General features: G+C 47.7%; 1 protein-coding gene across 1 annotated transcript in view; it reads right to left on the bottom strand.

The window, feature by feature from the left end:
- Positions 1 to 19,333, bottom strand: part of ADAD1 (adenosine deaminase domain containing 1) — an 81,331-nt gene extending 61,998 nt beyond the window's left edge. The window contains 3 exon segments of the mRNA XM_044273118.1: positions 1,043 to 1,195; positions 12,384 to 12,569; positions 19,168 to 19,333. Of these exon segments, the coding sequence (XP_044129053.1) occupies positions 1,043 to 1,195; positions 12,384 to 12,569; positions 19,168 to 19,333 (505 nt within the window).
- Positions 19,334 to 20,173: the final 840 nt, after the last annotated feature.

The following is a 20,173-nucleotide window of genomic DNA, read 5'->3' as shown; positions in this document are numbered from 1 at the left end:
TGTACACTGGCTGGCAGTCTCTTGCATGCAACTGTGGACCTTAGTTAGGCCTCAGACACCATGGCAACCAACAGCACCCCACAACTGCATAGGGAGGTGGAGGGTCATGGAATGAAATATGGAGCTTCATCTGTCAAACACCTTAGATGTCAAAGTCTCTATTAACCACACCATCTCGGGAGTTAAAGAGCCAGAATCTGAGTTATCGATGACTTTGGCAGCTGCAGCAGGTATCTGGCTATGTATTACACCCATGGTCCAGCTGCGAGGCACAGCGACAGGGCCCATGCAACCTGAGGGGCCTAATGGTATAGTGCAAGCCTTCAAAGACTTCTACTTACCCAATACTATTAACGTTATTTGTGCGTTTCCAGGGGATTAATTATATCCTCTGGATATCTTTACTGAATACCTCTGTATAGAATAGCATTCATGATAGGGATATCCCATACTAAAAAAAATTCTATAACTACATACATACACACTTATATACCAATGCACACCAGGATCCTCTTTTGGCCTCTGTGGGGTGAATGTAGGGTAGACTATGAATATGACACCAGGAGCTTTCCCAGCACATATGCTGCAAAGAAAGTATGAATACACCCTTAGGGCTGTTTCACACGAGCAACTCCATTGCAGGAATCACACTCCGTCTGTGAGCGTGATCCTCCGTTCTGGACTTGCAGGAGTGCAGGGCATTATACCGATTTGTAATGCTGTGTGCCTCTGCAGAGTCATAGTGACATAAAGCTGTCCATATGATCCTGTAGAAGTAAGGTCAGCAGAGGCACACAGCATTATAAATCATGATAATGCCCTGCACTACTGCAATGGAATCGCTCGTGTGAAACAGCCCTAACTCAACAATCTACAAATAGTAATATGCTATATATAGTATGGCATAGTAAATAATATTGATGTCCTCCCACCCCACCAAAAAAAAAACATAGCTGATGTATATAATTAATAAGCCTCTTTGGATAATAAAGACTGTAGCTGTACAGTAGTATGCCCAAAATAATATTTTGGACAGAATTACCATATGATTGAGATTCTTCATACTGAAGAAGTTCATCCAAAGCCAATTTTGCAGCATTTGATTTTGCTTCTTTTTTGTTCTGTCCCATTCCAGTTTTGTACTGAATCCCATCAACAATGGCACAGAATGCAAAATAAGCACCAAACACATTTCCTTAAGACACAAAAACAAAGAAAACATTACATGGCATGTAGGCAGAAATCAAGCTATATGACAAGACTCACTGCGTAAAGCAAACCAGTCTATAGTCTTCACATACTATAAAACTATAGAAATCATATAGGAATGAAATGTGCACCAAGACTGAATTTGTAAAGCACAGATTCAGTACCTGAGCCAGGATCTCAGGGACTGAAATTAATCGCTCACACATGCGTGCTCATGTAGCTGACTTTATGGATAAGCCATGTATAGAGATTTAAGTAATATGAGGCCTAGACCTTAATGATTAGAAAATTTGCAATGCATCTATGTTCTACCTTTAAATGGGATTGTTCACCTCTGGGACCTTTCGGGTAGACCGGCTCAGGGTTCTGACACCTTTGCTTCCCCCTCCGCCACTGCAGATCTCAGGCATAACCCCCATCTGCAGTGGTGGAAAGCGAAGGTGTCAGATCAGGGATCGGGTAGGAGTGATTCCCTCTACAGGTCAGGCCACGCTGGGGCGATCTGGCCGAAAGGATCCTGGAAAGGAGGGGGGGGGGGGGGTTTAACAACCCCTTTAATAGAGTAAGGCCTCATGCACACGACAGTATTTTTTCACTGTCTGCAAAACGGGGTTCCGTTGGTCCGTGATCCGCGACCGTTTTTTCGTCCGTGGGTCTTCCTCGATTTTTGGAGGATCCACGGACATGAAAAAAAAGTCGTTTTGGTGTCTGCCTGGCCGTGCGGAGCCAAACGGATCCGCGTCCTGAATTATAATGCAAGTCAATGGGGACGGATCCGTTTGACGTTGACACAATATGGTGCAATTGAAAACGGATCCGTCCCCATTGACTTTCAATGTAAAGTCTGGAGTCCCTTTTATACCATCGGATCAGAGTTTTCTCCAATCCGATGGTATATTTTAACCTGAAGCGTCCCCATCACCATGGGAACGCCTCTATGTTAGAATATACTGTCGGATATGAATTACATTGTGAAAACTCATATCCGACAGTATATTCTAACACAGAGGCGTTCCCATGGTGATGGGGACGCTTCTAGTTAGAATATACTACATACTGTGTACATGACTGCCCCCTGCTGCCTGGCAGCACCCGATCTCTTACAGGGGGCCGTGATCCGCACAATTAACCCCTCAGGTGCCGCTCCTGAAGGGGTTAATTGTGCCTATCATAGCCCCCCCTCCCTCTATTGTAATAATAGCATTGGTGGCACAGTGTGCGGCACCCCCTCCCCCCCCTTCCTCTCTCTATTGTTTTAATACATTGGTGGCAGTGTGCGCACCCCCCTCTATTGTTTTAATACATTGGTGGCAGTGTGCGGCCTGCCCTCTCTCCCCCCCCCTTCCCCCCCGATCATTGGTGGCAGCGGAGTTCCGATCGGAGTCCCAGTTTAATCGCTGGGGCTCCGATCGGTAACCATGGCAACCAGGACGCTACTGCAGTCCTGGTTGCCATGGTTACTTAGCAATAGTAGAAGCATCATACTTACCTGCTGGCTGCTGCGATGTCTGTGACCGGCCGGGAGCTCCTCCTACTGGTAAGTGACAGCAATGCGCCGCACAGACCTGTCACTTACCAGTAGGAGGAGCTCCCGGCCGGACACAGACATCGCAGCAGCCAGCAGGTAAGTATGATGCTTCTACTATCGGAACTCCGCTGCCACCAATGATCGGGGAGGGAGGGGGGGGACGCACACTGTCACCAATGTATTAAAACAATAGAGGGAGGAAGGGGGGGACGCACACTGCCACCAATGTATAAAAACAATAGAGGGAGGAAGGTGGCGGGGGGGCCGCACTGGCCACCAATGAAATTTAAACTGGGGAGGGAGGGGGGTCTGCCCCCTGCTGCCTGGCAGCCCCGGATCTCTTACAGGGGGCTATGATACGCACAATTAACCCCTTCAGGTGCAGCACCTGAGGGTTAATTGTACGGATCACAGCCCCCTGTAAGAGATCGGGTGCTGCCAGGCAGCAGTCATGTACACAGTTCTTTTAGTATATTCTAACTTGAAGCGTCCCCATCACTATGGGAACGCCTCTGTGTTAGAATATACTGTCGGATCTGAGTTTTCACAAAGTGAAAACTCAGCTCTGAAAAAGGAGATTTTTGTGAAACTCACCTGTAAAATCTTTTTCTCGTCTTTTCCATTGGGGGACACAGACCATGGGTATAGCTTAGAGGTATTAGTAGGAGGGACACTATGCAAATGAAAGAGCTCCTCCTCCTCGGGCTATACCCCCAGACTCCACCAGGAGGAACTCAGGCGTTGCACAAGCAGTAGGAGAAGGAGCAAGAAAAAATCATGGAAACCATCGGACCAAGCCATAAGGTCCAACCAGAAACAGAAAAACTGAACTAAAGACCCCTCCTGCAACAGGAATAATGGGTGGGAGCTGTGTCCCCCAATGGAAAAGACGAGAAAAAGATTTTACAGGTGAGTTTCACAAAAATCTCCTTTTCTCGTGCTTTTTTCCATTGGGGGACACAGACCATGGGACGTCCAAAAGCAGTCCATGGGGTGGGAAAAAATATCAGCACCGCCAGGAGGAACGCCCCAACGGTCAAACAGGAACCACAGCCTGCAAAACCCTGCGGCCAAAGCCGCATCAGCCGAAGCCAGTGAATGCAACTGACAAAAATTTGCAAAGGTATGCAAGAACGACCAGGTGGCCGCCGTACACAGCTGAGACGCAGAGGCACGACTGCGTCTTGCCCAGGAAGCCCCCTCCGCCCCAATGGAGTGAGCGGCAATTCTAGCCGGGGGAACTCCACCACAAGCGTGACAAGCCGCGGAAATAGCCAAGCAGATCCAGAGCGCCAAGAACGGCGGACGGAAGCAGTAGCCGCGAGACACACCTTCAGGACCCGTACAACATCCAGGGAATGCAGAGTGCGTTCCTTGGGGTTAGCCGGAGAAGGACAAAAGGAAGGCAGGACAAGATCCTCATCAAGGCGGAAGGGAGAGACCACCCTGGGCAAAAAGAAGGGGACTGGACGGAGCACAACTTAATCCTGGAGGAAAACCATTAAGGCTCCTGACAGGAAAGAGCGGCCAGCTTCGACACCAGTCTGACCTAAAAGCTCGTGATGGGACGTGAACTCACAGCCACTGCATAATAGCCCAGAACTTTAATCACTACGCTATGTAGCTGTATCAGAAGCTATGGTCACAAGGAAGTCCAGATGAGAACAGTCAGAGAGACCCTCCTCAAAGGCTCGAAGGGAGCCGACTGCAGAGCGCGCAGAACCAAATTGAGATCCCAAGGAGACAAAGGGGGAACATACGGGGAACCGAATGCGCCACCCCCGAAGAAAGGTCACCACCGGACCCTTAAGAGCAAGGGACCTCTGACGGCCCGCGCCGAAACCTGACCTTACAGGGAACTAAGCGACAGTCCCTGCACAAGCCCAGACTGAAGAAAAGACAGTACCATCAAGATGGAAAACCGAAGGGGGGGGAACCCCGAACCCTCAAAAAAGGATAGGAAGGCCATCCAGGTACGATAGTAAATCCGGGAGGAAGAAGACTTCCCCGGACTGATCATGGTCCTAACCACTGAATCCGAGAACCCCATCTTTATCAGGATGGCGGTTTCAACAGTCACGCCGGTAAACGAAGAGACCGCAAATTCCGGCGGAAGAACGGGCCCTGAGACAGTAAGTCCTGTCCGTCGGGAAGAGGCCATGGGGCGTCCGCCAGCAACCGAGCCACGTCCGAAAAACCACGCGCGGCGAGGCCACTCTGGGGTGATGAGAACGGTCGGAGTCCCTTCCGCCTCGAACTGGCGTAGACCCTTTGGCAGGAGAGGAAAACAGAGGAGGCTGAAGTCCTGCCACGGAGACACCTGCGCATCCATCCGTACGCCTCCGGATCACGGGCGCGAGCCAGGACCACTGGGATCTTGTTGTTGAACCCGGACGCCATTAAGTCCACATCCGGACGGTCCCATCTGTGGCAGATTTCTTCGAACCCTTCTGGATGCAGAGACCACTCGCTTGGATCCACCGTGTTGTGGCTTAGAAAGTCCGCTGTCCAGTTGTCCATTCCTGGAATGCAAACTGCTGACAACACCGGAACGTGAGTCTCCGCCCACGTCAGAATTCACTTCACCTCCTGCATCACCATCCGGCTGCGGGTCCCGTCCTGATGGTCGATATAGGCCACGGCCGCGGCATTGCCCGTTTGAACCCGCACTGGGAGGCCCGCAAGGAGAGAGGTCCAATAGGAGAGAGAGAGCGGAAAAAATCGCCCTCAATTCCAGAAAGTTGATTGGAAGGCGAGACTCTGCCGCCGGCCAAATTCCTTGAACCGTGCGAGACTGGAAAACGCCCCCCCAACCCAGGATGCTGGCATCGGTGGCGGCGATCGTCCAGGAGAATGCGAGAAAGGAACTCCCCGACCTCAGGTTCTTTGGGAACAGCCACCAAGGGAGAACTGCCCGAACCCGCTGAAAGGTAAAGGATCTCCTGTTGCGCCAGGCGAGTGTGAAACTGGGCATATGGAAAGGCCTCGAAAGAGGCTACCATAAGACCCAGGACCTGCAAGTATTCCCGAATGGAGAGGCACGGGGAGCGCAGCAGATGCGACACTGCCCCCTGGACCTGGGAGGACTTGAAGGCTGGTAGAATACTTTGGCAGCCGAGGTGTCCAAAATCACCCTCCGGAAGGAGAGCCTCTGGGACGGGAAGAGGCAGGAGTTTGGGAAAGTTACCAGGCAGCCGAACCGTTCCAGGGTCTGAACAGTGATCCGGACGCTGTCCGTGGTCTGCGGTAGAGAGGGGGGCCTCTATCCGGATATCGTCCCGACAGGGCAGCAAAGGAATGCCCCTGGTACGAAGAAGCGCCATGAGCGGTCCAGGACCGTGGCAAGGACCCGCGGGGTGGTCGCCAACCCGAAGGAAGGGCGACAAACTGACAGTGTCGACCCATAATGGCGAAGCGCAGGAATCGATGGTGGGATTCCGCAATCGGGACATGTGATAGGCCTAGGAGCAGCAGGGCGGGCTGACTGGGCCCTCTAGTGCCGGGAAGGCTGGTGCAAAGGAAGGCCTCTTTGCGGGCGACCTGAGACCCCCGGCGGAGGAAGCAGGCGACGGCCTACCAGATGAGAAACGGCAAAAGGCATGCAGAGACGAACTCGTCCAGCTGATCCCCACAAGGCCTGGAAACCCCAAAGGGGAGATTAGCAAGGGAACGCTTGGTGGAGGCGTCAGCGTCCCACACCTTCAATCAGATCTCTTCGCGCTGAGTGACAGAGATGGCCAACCTGCGGGCAAAGAGGGAAACAATGTCCCTAGAAGCTTCGCAAAGAATGTTAGAAGCCTGAGACATCTGGAGAACCAACTCCAGTGTGTTAGTAGCCGCATCTCGTACCGCCAGTTCCTGGTGGTGGTGTTGTAACCACACCGAGAGAGCACTGGCTACCCCTGCTGAGTGAAAGGTAGGTCACAGGGACGCGCTGCCAGCGAAAAAAGGACCTGGAAGAGAGTCTATGCGTCTGTCTACAGCATCCTGGAAAGAGGAACTGACTAAGACAGGAAGGGCCACATAATTGGCTAATCCGGCCACCGGAGGATCCACCTTAGGGGGAGGAGACACCTCTCCTCGCCGTCAGCAGGGAAAGGAAAGTATATTCATGCGCTGGGTGGTCGAGAACCTTATTAAGACCACCCCAGGCCCTGGACATGACCGCGGAAAAATCCCTCATGGACCGGGAACATGGTAGTCTCCGACTGCCTGGACGGAAAAAGGGGGAACTCCTGACCAGTGGAAGGAGGAGAATCCCCTTGGAGAATAAAGGTGTCTCGGACAGTCACCACTAAGTCAGCCACCCTGGTGGAGAGCTTAGGCGAGGGGTCCCGCTCCATGACCTAATCAGAGCCGGAAATTCTCCTTCAGACTTGCGCTCCCTAAGGGAGGGGAGAGTCGCCCGAACGCGCCTCTAGACGAGGGGGGGGGGGGGGAGAGCCAGAGCCATCCGAGGAGGGATGCTGCTGCTCACGCTCCCTGTTAGTATTCGGGCGTCTTCTGTGGAAAACCACTTAGAGAGGTGGTTGGCGTCACAGGATTTGAAAATGCCCTATAGTCCAAAAAGGACGTGGCTCGTCCGAGCCGGATAATTCTCCTTCGGAGTACTCTCCCTAGGGAGGGGGAAGAGCAGTCCGCAAGCGCCACCGGCGAGGTGAGGGGGGTGGAGAGACAGAGACATCCGAGGTGGGATGCTGCCGCTCACGCTGCCTCTTCGTAGTCAGTCACCCACTGTGGGGACCACTGAGAGAGATGGAGTCGTTAGCGCCACAGGATTAAAGGACATGGTTGCCTTGGTGACTAAGACCAATTTAGCGGCCGCGCTGGACATGGCAGATGCCCAAGCGGGGACCGCAGGCCCCCAGGGACGTGGAGGAGGGGTGGAGGAGGGGGGTAAGGCAGGGATGCAGGTAATACTTATCTGCTCCTGCAGAACTTCTCCCTCGACTCCAGGACCAGCAGGGATGCACCTCATCAGGCTTCTGACTCCTTGTCCAGGAGTGCAGTGTTCTGGTGGAGGGTGGCAGCAGGAGACCCAGTAGCTGGTGGGATACCGGAGCTGCAGGTCGAGCCCGGATCCACTTGTCTTCTTTGGGGGGCAATGGAGGCAGCCAGGCAGCGTCCAAGGACGGCAGCGGGCATTCCACGGGGGACCAGGAAGGCGCCATGCCGACCTGTGTCCCCATCTAGAATAATATAAACAATTTTTGAAGGCTGAAAGGGGCTTTGAACTCAGAAAGCCTGGACATGGGGCAACAGCAGCAGTACCACTGAGCTACCAGCTTGCCTGGCACAAAACGGAGTAGAGTGATGAGGAGCTGCACGGCCATGAGCAAACAGAGTCTCCGGTGTAAGGAGAGTCAGAGCGGCATGCCGAGGCTCCGCCTCCCCTAACGCGTCATTATGGCGCGAAAAAAGCGCGCGCACGAAAAATAAGCGCGCGCACGAAAAATATGCGCGCGCGCGAAAATATGCGCGAGCGCGAAAATATGCGCGAAAATAAGCGCACCACGTGGAGGAGCGGCCTGCCGGCGGGCGCTGAGGGAGCGCAGCAGCCAAGGCCCGACGAGAGAAGCGCTGAAGCCCACAGTTTAAGGGGAAGAGATGCCAGTACTCCAGTGCCAAAATGAAGAAAGTGCCCCATCAGGATCCTTCTTCAAGCTCACCCAGGCAGCCACAGACAAATAGACACAGAGGGAGGGGGAGGGATTGTGCAACACTTATCTGCTCAGCATGCTCCCTCGATGTCCAGACCAGCAGGGATGCGCCTCTTCAGACTTCTGACTCCAATCCAGGAGAACAGTGCTCTGGAGGAGGGTAGGCAGCAGGCGTCCCAGCAGCTGGTGGGATGCCGGAGCTAACAGGTCGAGCCCGGATCCACTTATCTTCTTGGGGGGAAATGGAGGCAGCCAGGCAACGTCCCAAAGACGGCGGCGGGCACTCCACGGGGGACCAGGAAGGCGCCATGCCGACCTGTGTCCCCATCTAGAATAAAAATAACAAAAAGGAGTAGAATCAGAGAGTGTCAACCTCCTTCACCAGACACTAAGCAAAGACCGAGTTCCTCCTGGTGGAGTCTGGGGGTATAGCCCGAGGAGGAGGAGCTCTTTCATTTGCATAGTGTCCCTCCTACTAATACCTCTAAGCTATACCCATGGTCTGTGTCCCCCAATGGAAAAAAGCACGAGAAATGCTTTTATGCAGACGGATCTTCGGATCAGTCTGTATGAAAGTAACCTACGGCCACGGATCACGGATGCCAATCTTGTGTGCATCCGTGTTCTTTCACGGACCCATTGACTTGAATGGGTCCGTGAACCGTTGTCCGTAAAAAAAAAAAAATAGGACAGGTCTTATTTTTTTGACGGACAGGATACACGGATCACGGTCTCGGCTGCAAAATGGTGCATTTTCCGATTTTTCCACAGACCCATTGAAAGTCAATGGGTCCGCGAAAAAAACGGGAAACGGCACAATGGCCACGGATGCACACAACAGTCGTGTGCATGAGGCCTAATGTTGAAGAATGTGTGGCACTCACTACTTCCATAGAGAGTACAGGATGATGCGTGAATAGCGCAGACTGTCACCTATGTGAAGTTCGTGTCTACCACAATGATGTTTAAAGCTACCTGAATAAAGAAGTGTTTTTATGGAAGTGACCAGTGCCACAAATTCCTATACATTATTTTATGGGGTAACAGTCCTTTTGCAGAAACCTCTGTGATTCGTTCCATTTGTACGCCTAATTTATTAAGAGGCACATTCTGGCATAAATTATAGTAAATACAGCAGCCTGTTGGGGATGTGCCCTTCCTGCTAACAACCCCGCCCCAACACTTTAGAAAGCTCTCAAGAAGCGCAAATAAACACAAACTATGCTGCAAATTCGGCATGCACAAAAATGGCATTAAAACTTTGATACATCTCCTCCCCTTAATCTTTGCAAGCCCCGTTGAGATGAATTGAACAGTTTCAGAAGTTTCTGCAACAAACCGAAAGCATGTGAATTCATCCTGTTATTGTGAGGAGACTGTCCGCATAGGTGCAGGGTACTGGTTTTCGACTGACCACGTTATCCTGTGATTAGCACTGCCAGAAGTGTTTGAGAGAACACAACTGAGAACATTAAGGCCAGGGCTACATGTCCAGTGACAAAGTCGCGTGACATTACATATAATTTATTTCAATGGTGTTGCACTGGAACACCATTAAAATACATTGTATGAAATGTCACTATGTAGCCATACCATTTTGTGCCGCGTGACACAACCCTAGCCTAATTCTGAAAAGTGTGCATATCTACCAGTACTTAGCGGAAAAGATTTTTAATAGCAAAGAGTGCTGAATTCTTAAATCACACTGAAAACAAATTTGCAGAAGCACTGCTCGGAGCGCATTCATCAGCGCTGCTTGGATTTTAGAGCATGTCGAGTGTGGATCCATAGAAAGCATCTCTGAGCAGCGCTTCTGAACCATTGTGTTTTCAACAAAGGTTTGGGAACCTTTTACCAATATAGTAAAAGACAATATAGTCACATAATCCAAACCATTTGCTTTCATTTCTTCTTAGCCAACTTGTTCCAACAAGACATGAAAAAATGTTTAAGGGTACTTTCACACTTGCGGCAGGACGCATCCGACAGGCTGTTCACCATGTCGGATACAGTCCTGCGGCTATTTCGCCGTGCCGTCCCTATTGACTATAATGGGGACGGGTGCAGAGCTCCGGCGGTGCACGGAGAAAGCCCGCCGGACTAAAATTACTGCATGTCAGGCTTTTTAGTCCGGCGGCTTTCTCCGTGCTGTGCCGGAGCTCCGCCCCCATCCCCATTATAGTCAATGGGGACGGAGCGGCGGTCCACGGGCACAGCGAAATAGCCGCAGAACGGATCCGACATGGTGAACAGCCTGTCGGATCCGTCCTGCCGCAAGTGTGAAAGTAGCCTAATATATATTATACACAAACACAGTCAGGTCCATAAATATTGGGACATCGACACAAATCTAACATTTTTGGCTCTATACACCACAATGGATTTGAAATGAAACAAACACGATGTGCTTTAACAGCAGACTGTCAGCTTTAATTTCAGGGTATTTACATCCAGGTGAACGGTGTAAGAATTACATCAGTTTGCATATGTGCCTCCCACTTGCTAAGGGACCAAAAGTAATGGGACAGAATAATAATCATAACTCAAACTTTCACTTTTTAATACTTGGTTGCAAATCCTTTGCAGTCAATTACAGCCTGACGTCTGGAACGCATAGACATCACCAGACGCTGGGTTTCATCCCTGGTGATGCTCTGACAGGACTCTACTGCAACTGTCTTCAGTTCCTGCTTGTTCTTTGGGCATTTTTCCTTCAGTTTTGTCTTCAGCAAGTGAAATACATGCTCAATCGGATTCAGGTCAGGTGATTGTCTTGGCCATTGCATAACATTCCACTTCTTTCCCTTGAAAAACTGTTTGGTTGCTTTTGCAGTATGCTTTGGGTCATTGTCCATCTGCACTGTGAAGCGCTGTCCAATGAGTTCTGAAGCATTTGGCTGAATATAAGCAGATAATATTGCAACACTTCAGAATTCATCCTGCTGCTTTTGTCAGCAGTCACATCATCAATAAATACAAAAGAACCAGTTCCATCGGCAGCCATTCATGCCCACGCCATGACACTACCACCATCATGCTTCACTGATGAGGTGGTATGCTTAGGATCATGAGCAGTTCCTTTCCTTCTCCATACTCTCCTCTTCCCATTACTCTGGTACAAGTTGATCTTGGTCTCATCTGTCCATAGGATGTTGGTCCAGAACTGTGAAGGCTTTTTTAGATGTCGTTTGGCAAACTCTAATCGGGCCTTCCTGTTTTTGAGGCTCACCAATGGTTTACATCTTGTGGTGAACCCTCTGTATTCACTCTGGTGAAGTCTTCTCTTGATTGTTGACTTTGACACACATACACCTACCTCCTGGAGAGTGTTCTTGATCTGGCTAACTGTTGTGAAGGGTGTTTTCTTCACCAGGGAAAGAATTTGTCGGTCATCCACCACAGTTGTTTTCCATGGTCTTCCGGCGTTGCTGAGCTCACCGATGCGTTCCTTCTTTTTAAGGATGTTCCAAACAGTTGTTTTGGCTACACCTAATGTTTTTGCCATCTCTCTGATGGGTTTGTTGTTGTTTTTTTCAGCCTAATGATGGCTTGCTTTACTGATAGTGACAGCTCTTAGGATCCCATCTTGAGAGTTGACAGCAACAAATTCCAAATGCAAATAGCACACATGAAATTAACTCTGGACCTTTTATCTGCTCAGTGTGATTGGGATAATGAGGGAATAACACACACCTGCCATGAAACAGCTGAGAGGCCAATTGTCCCATTACTTTTGGCCCCTAACAAGTGGGAGGCACATATGCAAACTGTTGTAATTTCTACACCGTTCACCTGATTTGGATGTAAATACCCTCAAATTAAAGCGGACAGTCTGCAGTTATAGCACATCTTGTTCGTTTCCTTTCAAATCCATTGTGGTGGTGTATAAAGCCAAAAATGTTACAATTGTGTTGATGTCCCAATATTTATGGACCCGACTGTATATATAGAAATCTAAAATATTTATTTTTGCAATTGATCCTCACCCGTAGTAACAGTCTCTTTCAGTTCAAGATCCATACGCTGCATCTGAATAAACTGGTGTAAAGCAGAAACTGGATTCAATTCACCACGCTTATACTTTATTATAAACTCCCTTGGTACTGTTTTAGGTGCCAGTGATGATGGGGGAGGTAGTATAACCTTGCTCAAAAATGGTTCAGGAAAGTTACCTAGATAAACAAGTAATGTCAGTGTGAGAGGAAATAGCGGAGACACGGACTACAGGGTGGGCCATTTATATGGATACACCTTAATAAAATGGGAATGGTTGGTGATATTAACTTCCTGTTTGTGGCACACACTGATAGCAACACCGCAGGAGAAATGCTAGCACAGGCTTCCAGTATCCATAGTTTCAGGTGCTGCACATCTCGTATCTTCACAGCATAGACAATTGCCTTCAGATGGCCCCAAAGATAAAAGTCTAAGGGGGTCAGATCGGGAGACCTCAGGGGCCATTTAACTGGCCCACGACGACCAATCCACTTTCCAGGAAACTGTTCCTCTAGGAATGCTCGGACCTGACACCCATAATGTGGTGGTGCACCATCTTGCTGGAAAAACTCAGGGAACGTGCCAGCTTCAGTGCATAAAGAGGGAAACACATCATCATTGTGTGAAGAGTGGAAGAAGAGGGTTGCATTGACAATCCAACACAATGGGCAGCACATTGAACACATTTTATAAGTGGTCAGAAACTTGTAAATAACTCATGAAAGAATAAAGTTACGTTAAAACCAAGCACACCATTGTTTTTCTTGCGACATTCCCATTAAGTTTGATGTGTCACATGACCCTCTTTCTATTGAAAAAACAAAAGTTGGATTCAAAATGGCCGACTTCAAAATGGCAACCATGGTCACCACCCATCTTGAAAAGTTTCCCACCTCACATATACTAATGTGCCACAAACCGGAAGTTAATATCACCAACCATTCCCATTTTATTAAGGTGTTTCCATATAAATGGCCCACCCTGTAGATTACTGGGAGAAGGAAAAACTGAGCTCAGGGGTTGTGCAGCATTACAATATTGACAATCTATCCTTAGGATAGGCCATCAATATAGGATTGTCAGGGGTCCAACTCCCAGAACCCCCACCATCAGCTAATCAAGCACCATTATACGAGAGCTGCTTCCACTTCAAAATTACCTACGCGTCTTGTCCTATCCTGAGGATAGGTTATCAACAGTAAACACTGAACGACCCCCTTTAACGTGTAGATTCACATGCAGCCTTGTAAGAGACAACTATGGACATGGAAAAACACGTGTAGATTCACATGCAGCCTTGTAAGAGACAACTATGGACATGGAAAAACACGTGTAGATTCACATGCAGCCTTGTAAGAGACAACTATGGACATGGAAAAACACAACTATGGAAATTAACCACCTCCCGACCGCTGTACGCATATATGCGTCCGGGAGGTGGTTGCTTTATTCCTCCTGGACGCATATACGCGTCTTCTCGCGAGACGCGAGATTTCCTGTGAACGCGCGCACACAGGCGCGCGCGCTCACAGGAACGGAAGGTAAGCGAGTGGATCTCCAGCCTGCCAGCGGCGATCGCTCGCTGGCAGGCTGGAGATCCGAATTTTTTAACCCCTAACAGGTATATTAGACGCTGTTTTCATAACAGCGTCTAATATACCTCCTACCTGGTCCTCTGGTGGTCCCTTTTGTTAGGATCGACCACCAGAGGACTCAGGTAGGTCAGTACAGTCGCACCAAACACCACACTACACTACACTACACCCCCCCCCCCCCGTCACTTATTAACCCCTTATAAACCCCTGATCACCCATGATCACCCCATATAAACTCCCTGATCACCCCCCTGTCATTGATCACCCCCCTGTAAGGCTCCATTCAGACGTCCGCATGATTTTTACGGATCCATGGATACATGGATCGGATCCGCAAAACACATGCGGACGTCTGAATGGAGCCTTACAGGGGGTGATCAATGACAGGCGGGTGATCACCCATATACACTCCCTGATCACCCCCCTGTCATTGATAACCCCCCTGTAAGGCTCCATTCAGACGTCTGCATGATTTTTACGGATCCATGGATACATGGATCGGATCCACAAAACACATGCGGACGTCTGAATGGAGCCTTACAGGGGGGGTGATCAGTGACAGGGGGGTGATCACCCTGATCACCCCCTGTCATTGATAACCCCCCTGTAAGGCTCCATTCAGACGTCCGCATGTGTTTTGTGGATCCGATCCATGTATCCATGGATCCGTAAAAAATCATGCGGATGTCTGAATGGAGCCTTACAGGGGGGGTGATCAGTGACAGGGGGGTGATCACCCTGATCACCCCCTGTCATTGATAACCCCCCTGTAAGGCTCCATTCAGACGTCCGCATGCGTTTTGTGGATCCGATCCATGTATCCGTAAAAAATCATGCGGATGTCTGAATGGAGCCTTACAGGGGGGTTATCAATGACAGGGGGTGATCAGGGTGATCACCCCCCTGTCACTGATCACCCCCCCCTGTAAGGCTCCATTCAGACATCCGCATGATTTTTTACGGATCCATGGATCGGATCCACAAAACACATGCGGACGTCTGAATGGAGCCTTACAGGGGGGGGGGGGGATCACCCTGATCACCCCCTGTCATTGATAACCCCCCTGTAAGGCTCCATTCAGACGTCCGCATGCGTTTTGTGGATCCGATCCATGTATCCATGGATCCGTAAAAAATCATGCGGATGTCTGAATGGAGCCTTACAGGGGGGGGGGGGTGATCAGTGACAGGGGGGTGATCACCCTGATCACCCCCTGTCATTGATAACCCCCCTGTAAGGCTCCATTCAGACGTCCGCATGTGTTTTGTGGATCCGATCCATGTATCCATGGATCCGTAAAAATCATGCGGATGTCTGAATGGAGCCTTACAGGGGGGGTGATCAATGACAGGGGGGTGATCACCCATATAGACTCCCTGATCACCCCCCTGTCACTGATCACCCCCCTGTCATTGATCACCCCCCCCCCCCCTCCTGGTAAGGCTCCATTCAGACATTTTTTTTGGCACAAGTTAGTGGAAATTTTTTGTTTGTTTTTGTTTTTTCTTACAAAGTCTCATATTCTACTAACTTGTGTCAAAAAATAAAATCTCACATGGACGCACCATACCCCTCACGGAATCCAAATGCGTAAACATTTTTAGACATTTATATTCCAGACTTCTTCTCACGCTTTAGGGCCCCTAAAAAGCCAGGGCAGTATAAATACCCCACATGTGACCCCATTTCGGAAAGAAGACACCCCAAGGTATTCCGTGAGGGGCATATTGAGTCCATGAAAGATTGAAATTTTTGTCCTAAGTTAGCGGAAAGTGAGACTTTGTGAGAAAAAAACAAAAAAAAAAATCAATATCCGCTAACTTATGCAAAAAAAAAAAAAATTCTAGGAACTCGCCATGCCCCTCATTGAATACCTTGGGGTGTCTTCTTTCCAAAGTGGGGTCACATGTGGGGTATTTATACTGCCCTGGCTTTTTAGTGGCCCGAAAGTGTGACAAGAAGTCTGGGATCCAAATGTCTAAAAATGCCCTCCTAAAAAGAATTTGGGCCCCTTTGCGCATCTAGGCTGCAGGTGTCACACATCTGGTATCGCCGTACTCAGGAGAAGTTGGGGAATGTGTTTTGGGGTGTCATTTTACATATACCCATGCTGGGTGAGAAAAATATCTTGGTCAAATGCCAACTTTGTATAAAAAAAATGGGAAAAGTTGTCTTTTGCCAAGATATTTCTCTCACCCAGCATGGGTATATGTAAAATGACACCCCAAAACACATTCCCCAACTTCTCCTGAGTACGGCGATACCAGATGTGTGACACTTTTTTGATGCCAAGGTGGGCAAAGGGGCACATATTCCAAAGTGCACCTTTCGGATTTCACCGGTCATTTTTTACAGATTTTGATTGTAAAGTACTTCTCACACATATGGGCCCCTAAATTGCCAGGGCAGTATAACTACGCCACAAGTGACCCCATTTTGGAAAGAAGACACCCCAAGGTATTCCGTGAGGGGCATGGCGAGTTCCTAGAATTTTTTATTTTTTGTCGCAAGTTAGTGGAATATGAGACTTTGTAAGGAAAAAAGAGAAAAAAAAAAAAATCATCATTTTCCGCTAACTTGTGACAAAAAATAAAAAATTCTAGGAACTCGCCATGCCCTTCACGGAATACCTTGGGGTGTCTTCTTTCCAAAATGGGGTCACTTGTGGCGTAGTTATACTGCCCTGGCAATTTAGGGGCCCAAATGTGTGAGAAGTACCTTGCAATCAAAATGTGTAAAAAATGGCCTGCAAAATCTGAAAGGTGCACTTTGGATTATGTGCCCCTTTGCCCACCTTGGCAGCAAAAAAGTGTCACACATCTGGTATCGCCGTACTCAGGAGAAGTTGGGGAATGTGTTTTGGGGTGTCATTTTACATATACCCATGCTGGATGAGAGAAATATCTTGGCAAAAGACAACTTTTCCCATTTTTTTATACAAAGTTGGCATTTGACCAAGATATTTTTCTCACCCAGCATGGGTATATGTAAAATGACACCCCAAAACACATTCCCCAACTTCTCCTGAGTACGGCGATACCAGATGTGTCACACTTTTTTGCTGCCAAGGTGGGCAAAGGGGCACATATTCCAAAGTGCACCTTTTGGATTTCACCGGTCATTTTTTACACATTTTGATTGCAAAGTTCTTCTCACACATTTGGGCCCCTAAATTGCCAGGGCAGTATAACTACCCCACAAGTGACCCCATTTTGGAAAGAAGACACCCCAAGGTATTCTGTGAGGGGCATGGTGAGTTCCTAGAATTTTTTATTTTTTGTCGCAAGTTAGTGGAATATGAGACTTTGTAAGAAAAAATAAAAAAAATAAAATCATCATTTTCCGCTAACTTGTGACAAAAAATAAAAAGTTCTATGAACTCACTATGCCCATCAGCGAATACCTTAGGGTGTCTACTTTCCGAAATGGGGTCATTTGTGGGGGTTTTCTACTGTTTGGGCATTGTAGAACCTCAGGAAACATGACAGGTGCTCAGAAAGTCAGAGCTGTTTCAAAAAGCGGAAATTCACATTTTTGTACCATAGTTTGTAAATGCTATAACTTTTACCCAAACCATTTTTTTTTTTTGCCCAAACATTTTTTTTTTATTAAAGACATGTAGAACAATAAATTTGGCGAAAAATTTATATATGGATGTCGTTTTTTTTGCAAAATTTTACAGCTGAAAGTGAAAAATTTCATTTTTTTGCAAAAAAATCGTTACATTTTGATTAATAACAAAAAAAGTAAAAATGCCAGCAGCAATGAAATACCACCAAAAGAAAGCTCTATTAGTGAGAGGAAAAGGAGGTAAAATTCATTTGTATGGTAAGTTGCATGACCGAGCGATAAACTGTGAAAGTAGTGTAGTGCCGAAGTGTAAAAAGTGCTCTGGTCATGAAGGGGGTTTCACCTAGCGGGGCTGAAGTGGTTAAAAGCAAAAATGCAGAAAACAGCCAACAGCATAGCACAACATGCACAATTTTGGGGTACACATAAGTAAATGATTAACTTTTACACAATAAAAACTCTATGACAAAAATTGCCACAGCGGTTCCCAATTGTGAAGTGGGCAAAGATCACAGTTCAGACCATGCGTTCCCTATTCAGGAGGTCAAACCTCTTCAGTCTTGAGACATCTAAGATTTCTGACACAGGCAAGTAAATCTATCCCCATTCTCAGTACACTAAGGCACCTGTGGAATAACAGAAAATGTGCATATAGTGAAGCACTGCAGGTCACCAGGAAATTCCTTGTGTATATACTGACAAGCGCAGCTTGATATATAGGCACATAGTATAGCTCCACGGCTCTCCTTTATCCACGTCTCTTCACCACCACTAAAACAAGGATTCCTCTAATAGTGAAGCACCGCTAGCAAGTGGTTATATAAAAAGTATTATATTCACAAACATATGGTAAAACAAAGCAGTCAAAGCTGTCTTTCTTTTTCAAATCTGCCCAACCCGGGTTTCGCGCCAAGCTTCGTCAGGGGCCTCTGACTTGCTAGCGGTGCTTCACTATTAGAGGAATCCTTGTTTTAGTGGTGGTGAAGAGACGTGGATAAAGGAGAGCCGTGGAGCTATACTATGTGCCTATATATCAAGCTGCGCTTGTCAGTATATACACAAGGAATTTCCTGGTGACCTGCAGTGCTTCACTATATGCACATTTTCTGTTATTCCACAAGTGCCTTAGTGTACTGAGAGTGGGGACCTGATTTACTTGCCCGTGTCAGAAATCTTAGATGCAAGGATTTTTACAAGGTAAAAAATCTCATTTTATTCAATATAAATCACATGATCATTACAGGTAATACTCAAATGGGACAGGACATGGAGACTGAGCCACAAAGGACTATACAATGTGGAGAATCACAATGGGGGATAATGTGACCATTTTTGTACAAGTTGCAGTAGGTTGGGGGGTGAGGTACGGTTTTGGGGTTATTGTAGGCTCTAATAGAAATCTTAGATGCCTCAAGACTGAAGGTCTGACCTCCTGAATAGGGAACGCACGGTCCCTCAAAAACACACTTCCCTATAACTATCTAAGAGTGGAAAAATGTATATTTATGTAGCATTCTTTCTACACATCACAACTATATATAAAATAAGCTAAAAAAAATAAGCTAAAAAAAAAAAAAAGTTAAAAACCCTCCAAAAATGGAATGCAACCTGTCACTGGAGTAATTCTGGCAATTCCATCGCTCTTTTCACAGTACTCCGAGGATGTTGCAGACTGGTGCACAGAAGGTAATGCCTGAACTGGCAAATTTCTCTTTAGCATTTGAGCAAAACTGGGAACATTGGATGTTTGATTCCAGCCATTAAGGCCCGCCATTTTATCTGAAACGAAAATAGTCAAAACTTTTATTTGATACGATTTCCTTTTGAATGGAATGGTAAATATCAATAAAAGATCCGTAAAACAGAGAAATACATGAACTGCTTGGCCTAATGTCTAACTGGATTCCTGTAGCAAAGAGCATCCCTAAACTCCGGGGTATAAAAGAAAACAGGCTTAGTTGCCCAAAGCAACCAATCAGATTCCACCTTTCATTTATCAGAGATGCTTTGGAGAATGAAAGATGGAATCTTATTGGTTGTTATGGGCAACTAATCCAGTCTTCCTTTACACCAGTGTTGATTATTTCCCCCCAATGTGTTTTAACCCTTTATGGGTGTCTACAGCTACACACAACCGCAGTCAACAGAAACAGTGCCCACGTTGAGCGCCATAGCACTTACTCAACCACCGCCTCATTCACATGGAGCTCAGGACCCCTGTTCTGGTGATAGTGGGGGTCCCAGAGGTTGCGCCCTCAGCAATTAGATCTGTGGAAAGGTGATAAAGGCCCACTGCACTTTTCCATTTCTAGGGTTTTTGTGGTTCCAGATGTTAGCTGAAATTCTATTGGAAATATGACATTTTTTTGCCGTTCTGAGTAGCATTTTTTGGGGTCTTGGGCATTTTAAAACATGCCGTCGACACTCTAGAGTCCTTACATTTCTATAGAAGAAAAAAAAAAAAGATTGATACAGTAGTTAAGAAAATTGCAGTAAGGGGCTCACACACACGGGGCTACTATGGCTTTTTTGTGGTTAAAAAACACAAAATTTGTGTAGAAGCCCTAAGGCTGGAAACCCATATGTAGTTTGAGGTACAATTTTTGGACAAAGC

The sequence above is a fragment of the Bufo gargarizans genome, chromosome 1, assembly GCF_014858855.1.
Source record: "Bufo gargarizans isolate SCDJY-AF-19 chromosome 1, ASM1485885v1, whole genome shotgun sequence".
In the NCBI taxonomy this organism is placed as follows: Eukaryota; Metazoa; Chordata; class Amphibia; order Anura; family Bufonidae; genus Bufo; species Bufo gargarizans.
The sequence above is the reverse complement of the archived record's forward strand: the minus strand, read 5'-3'. Positions and strand labels throughout refer to the sequence as shown.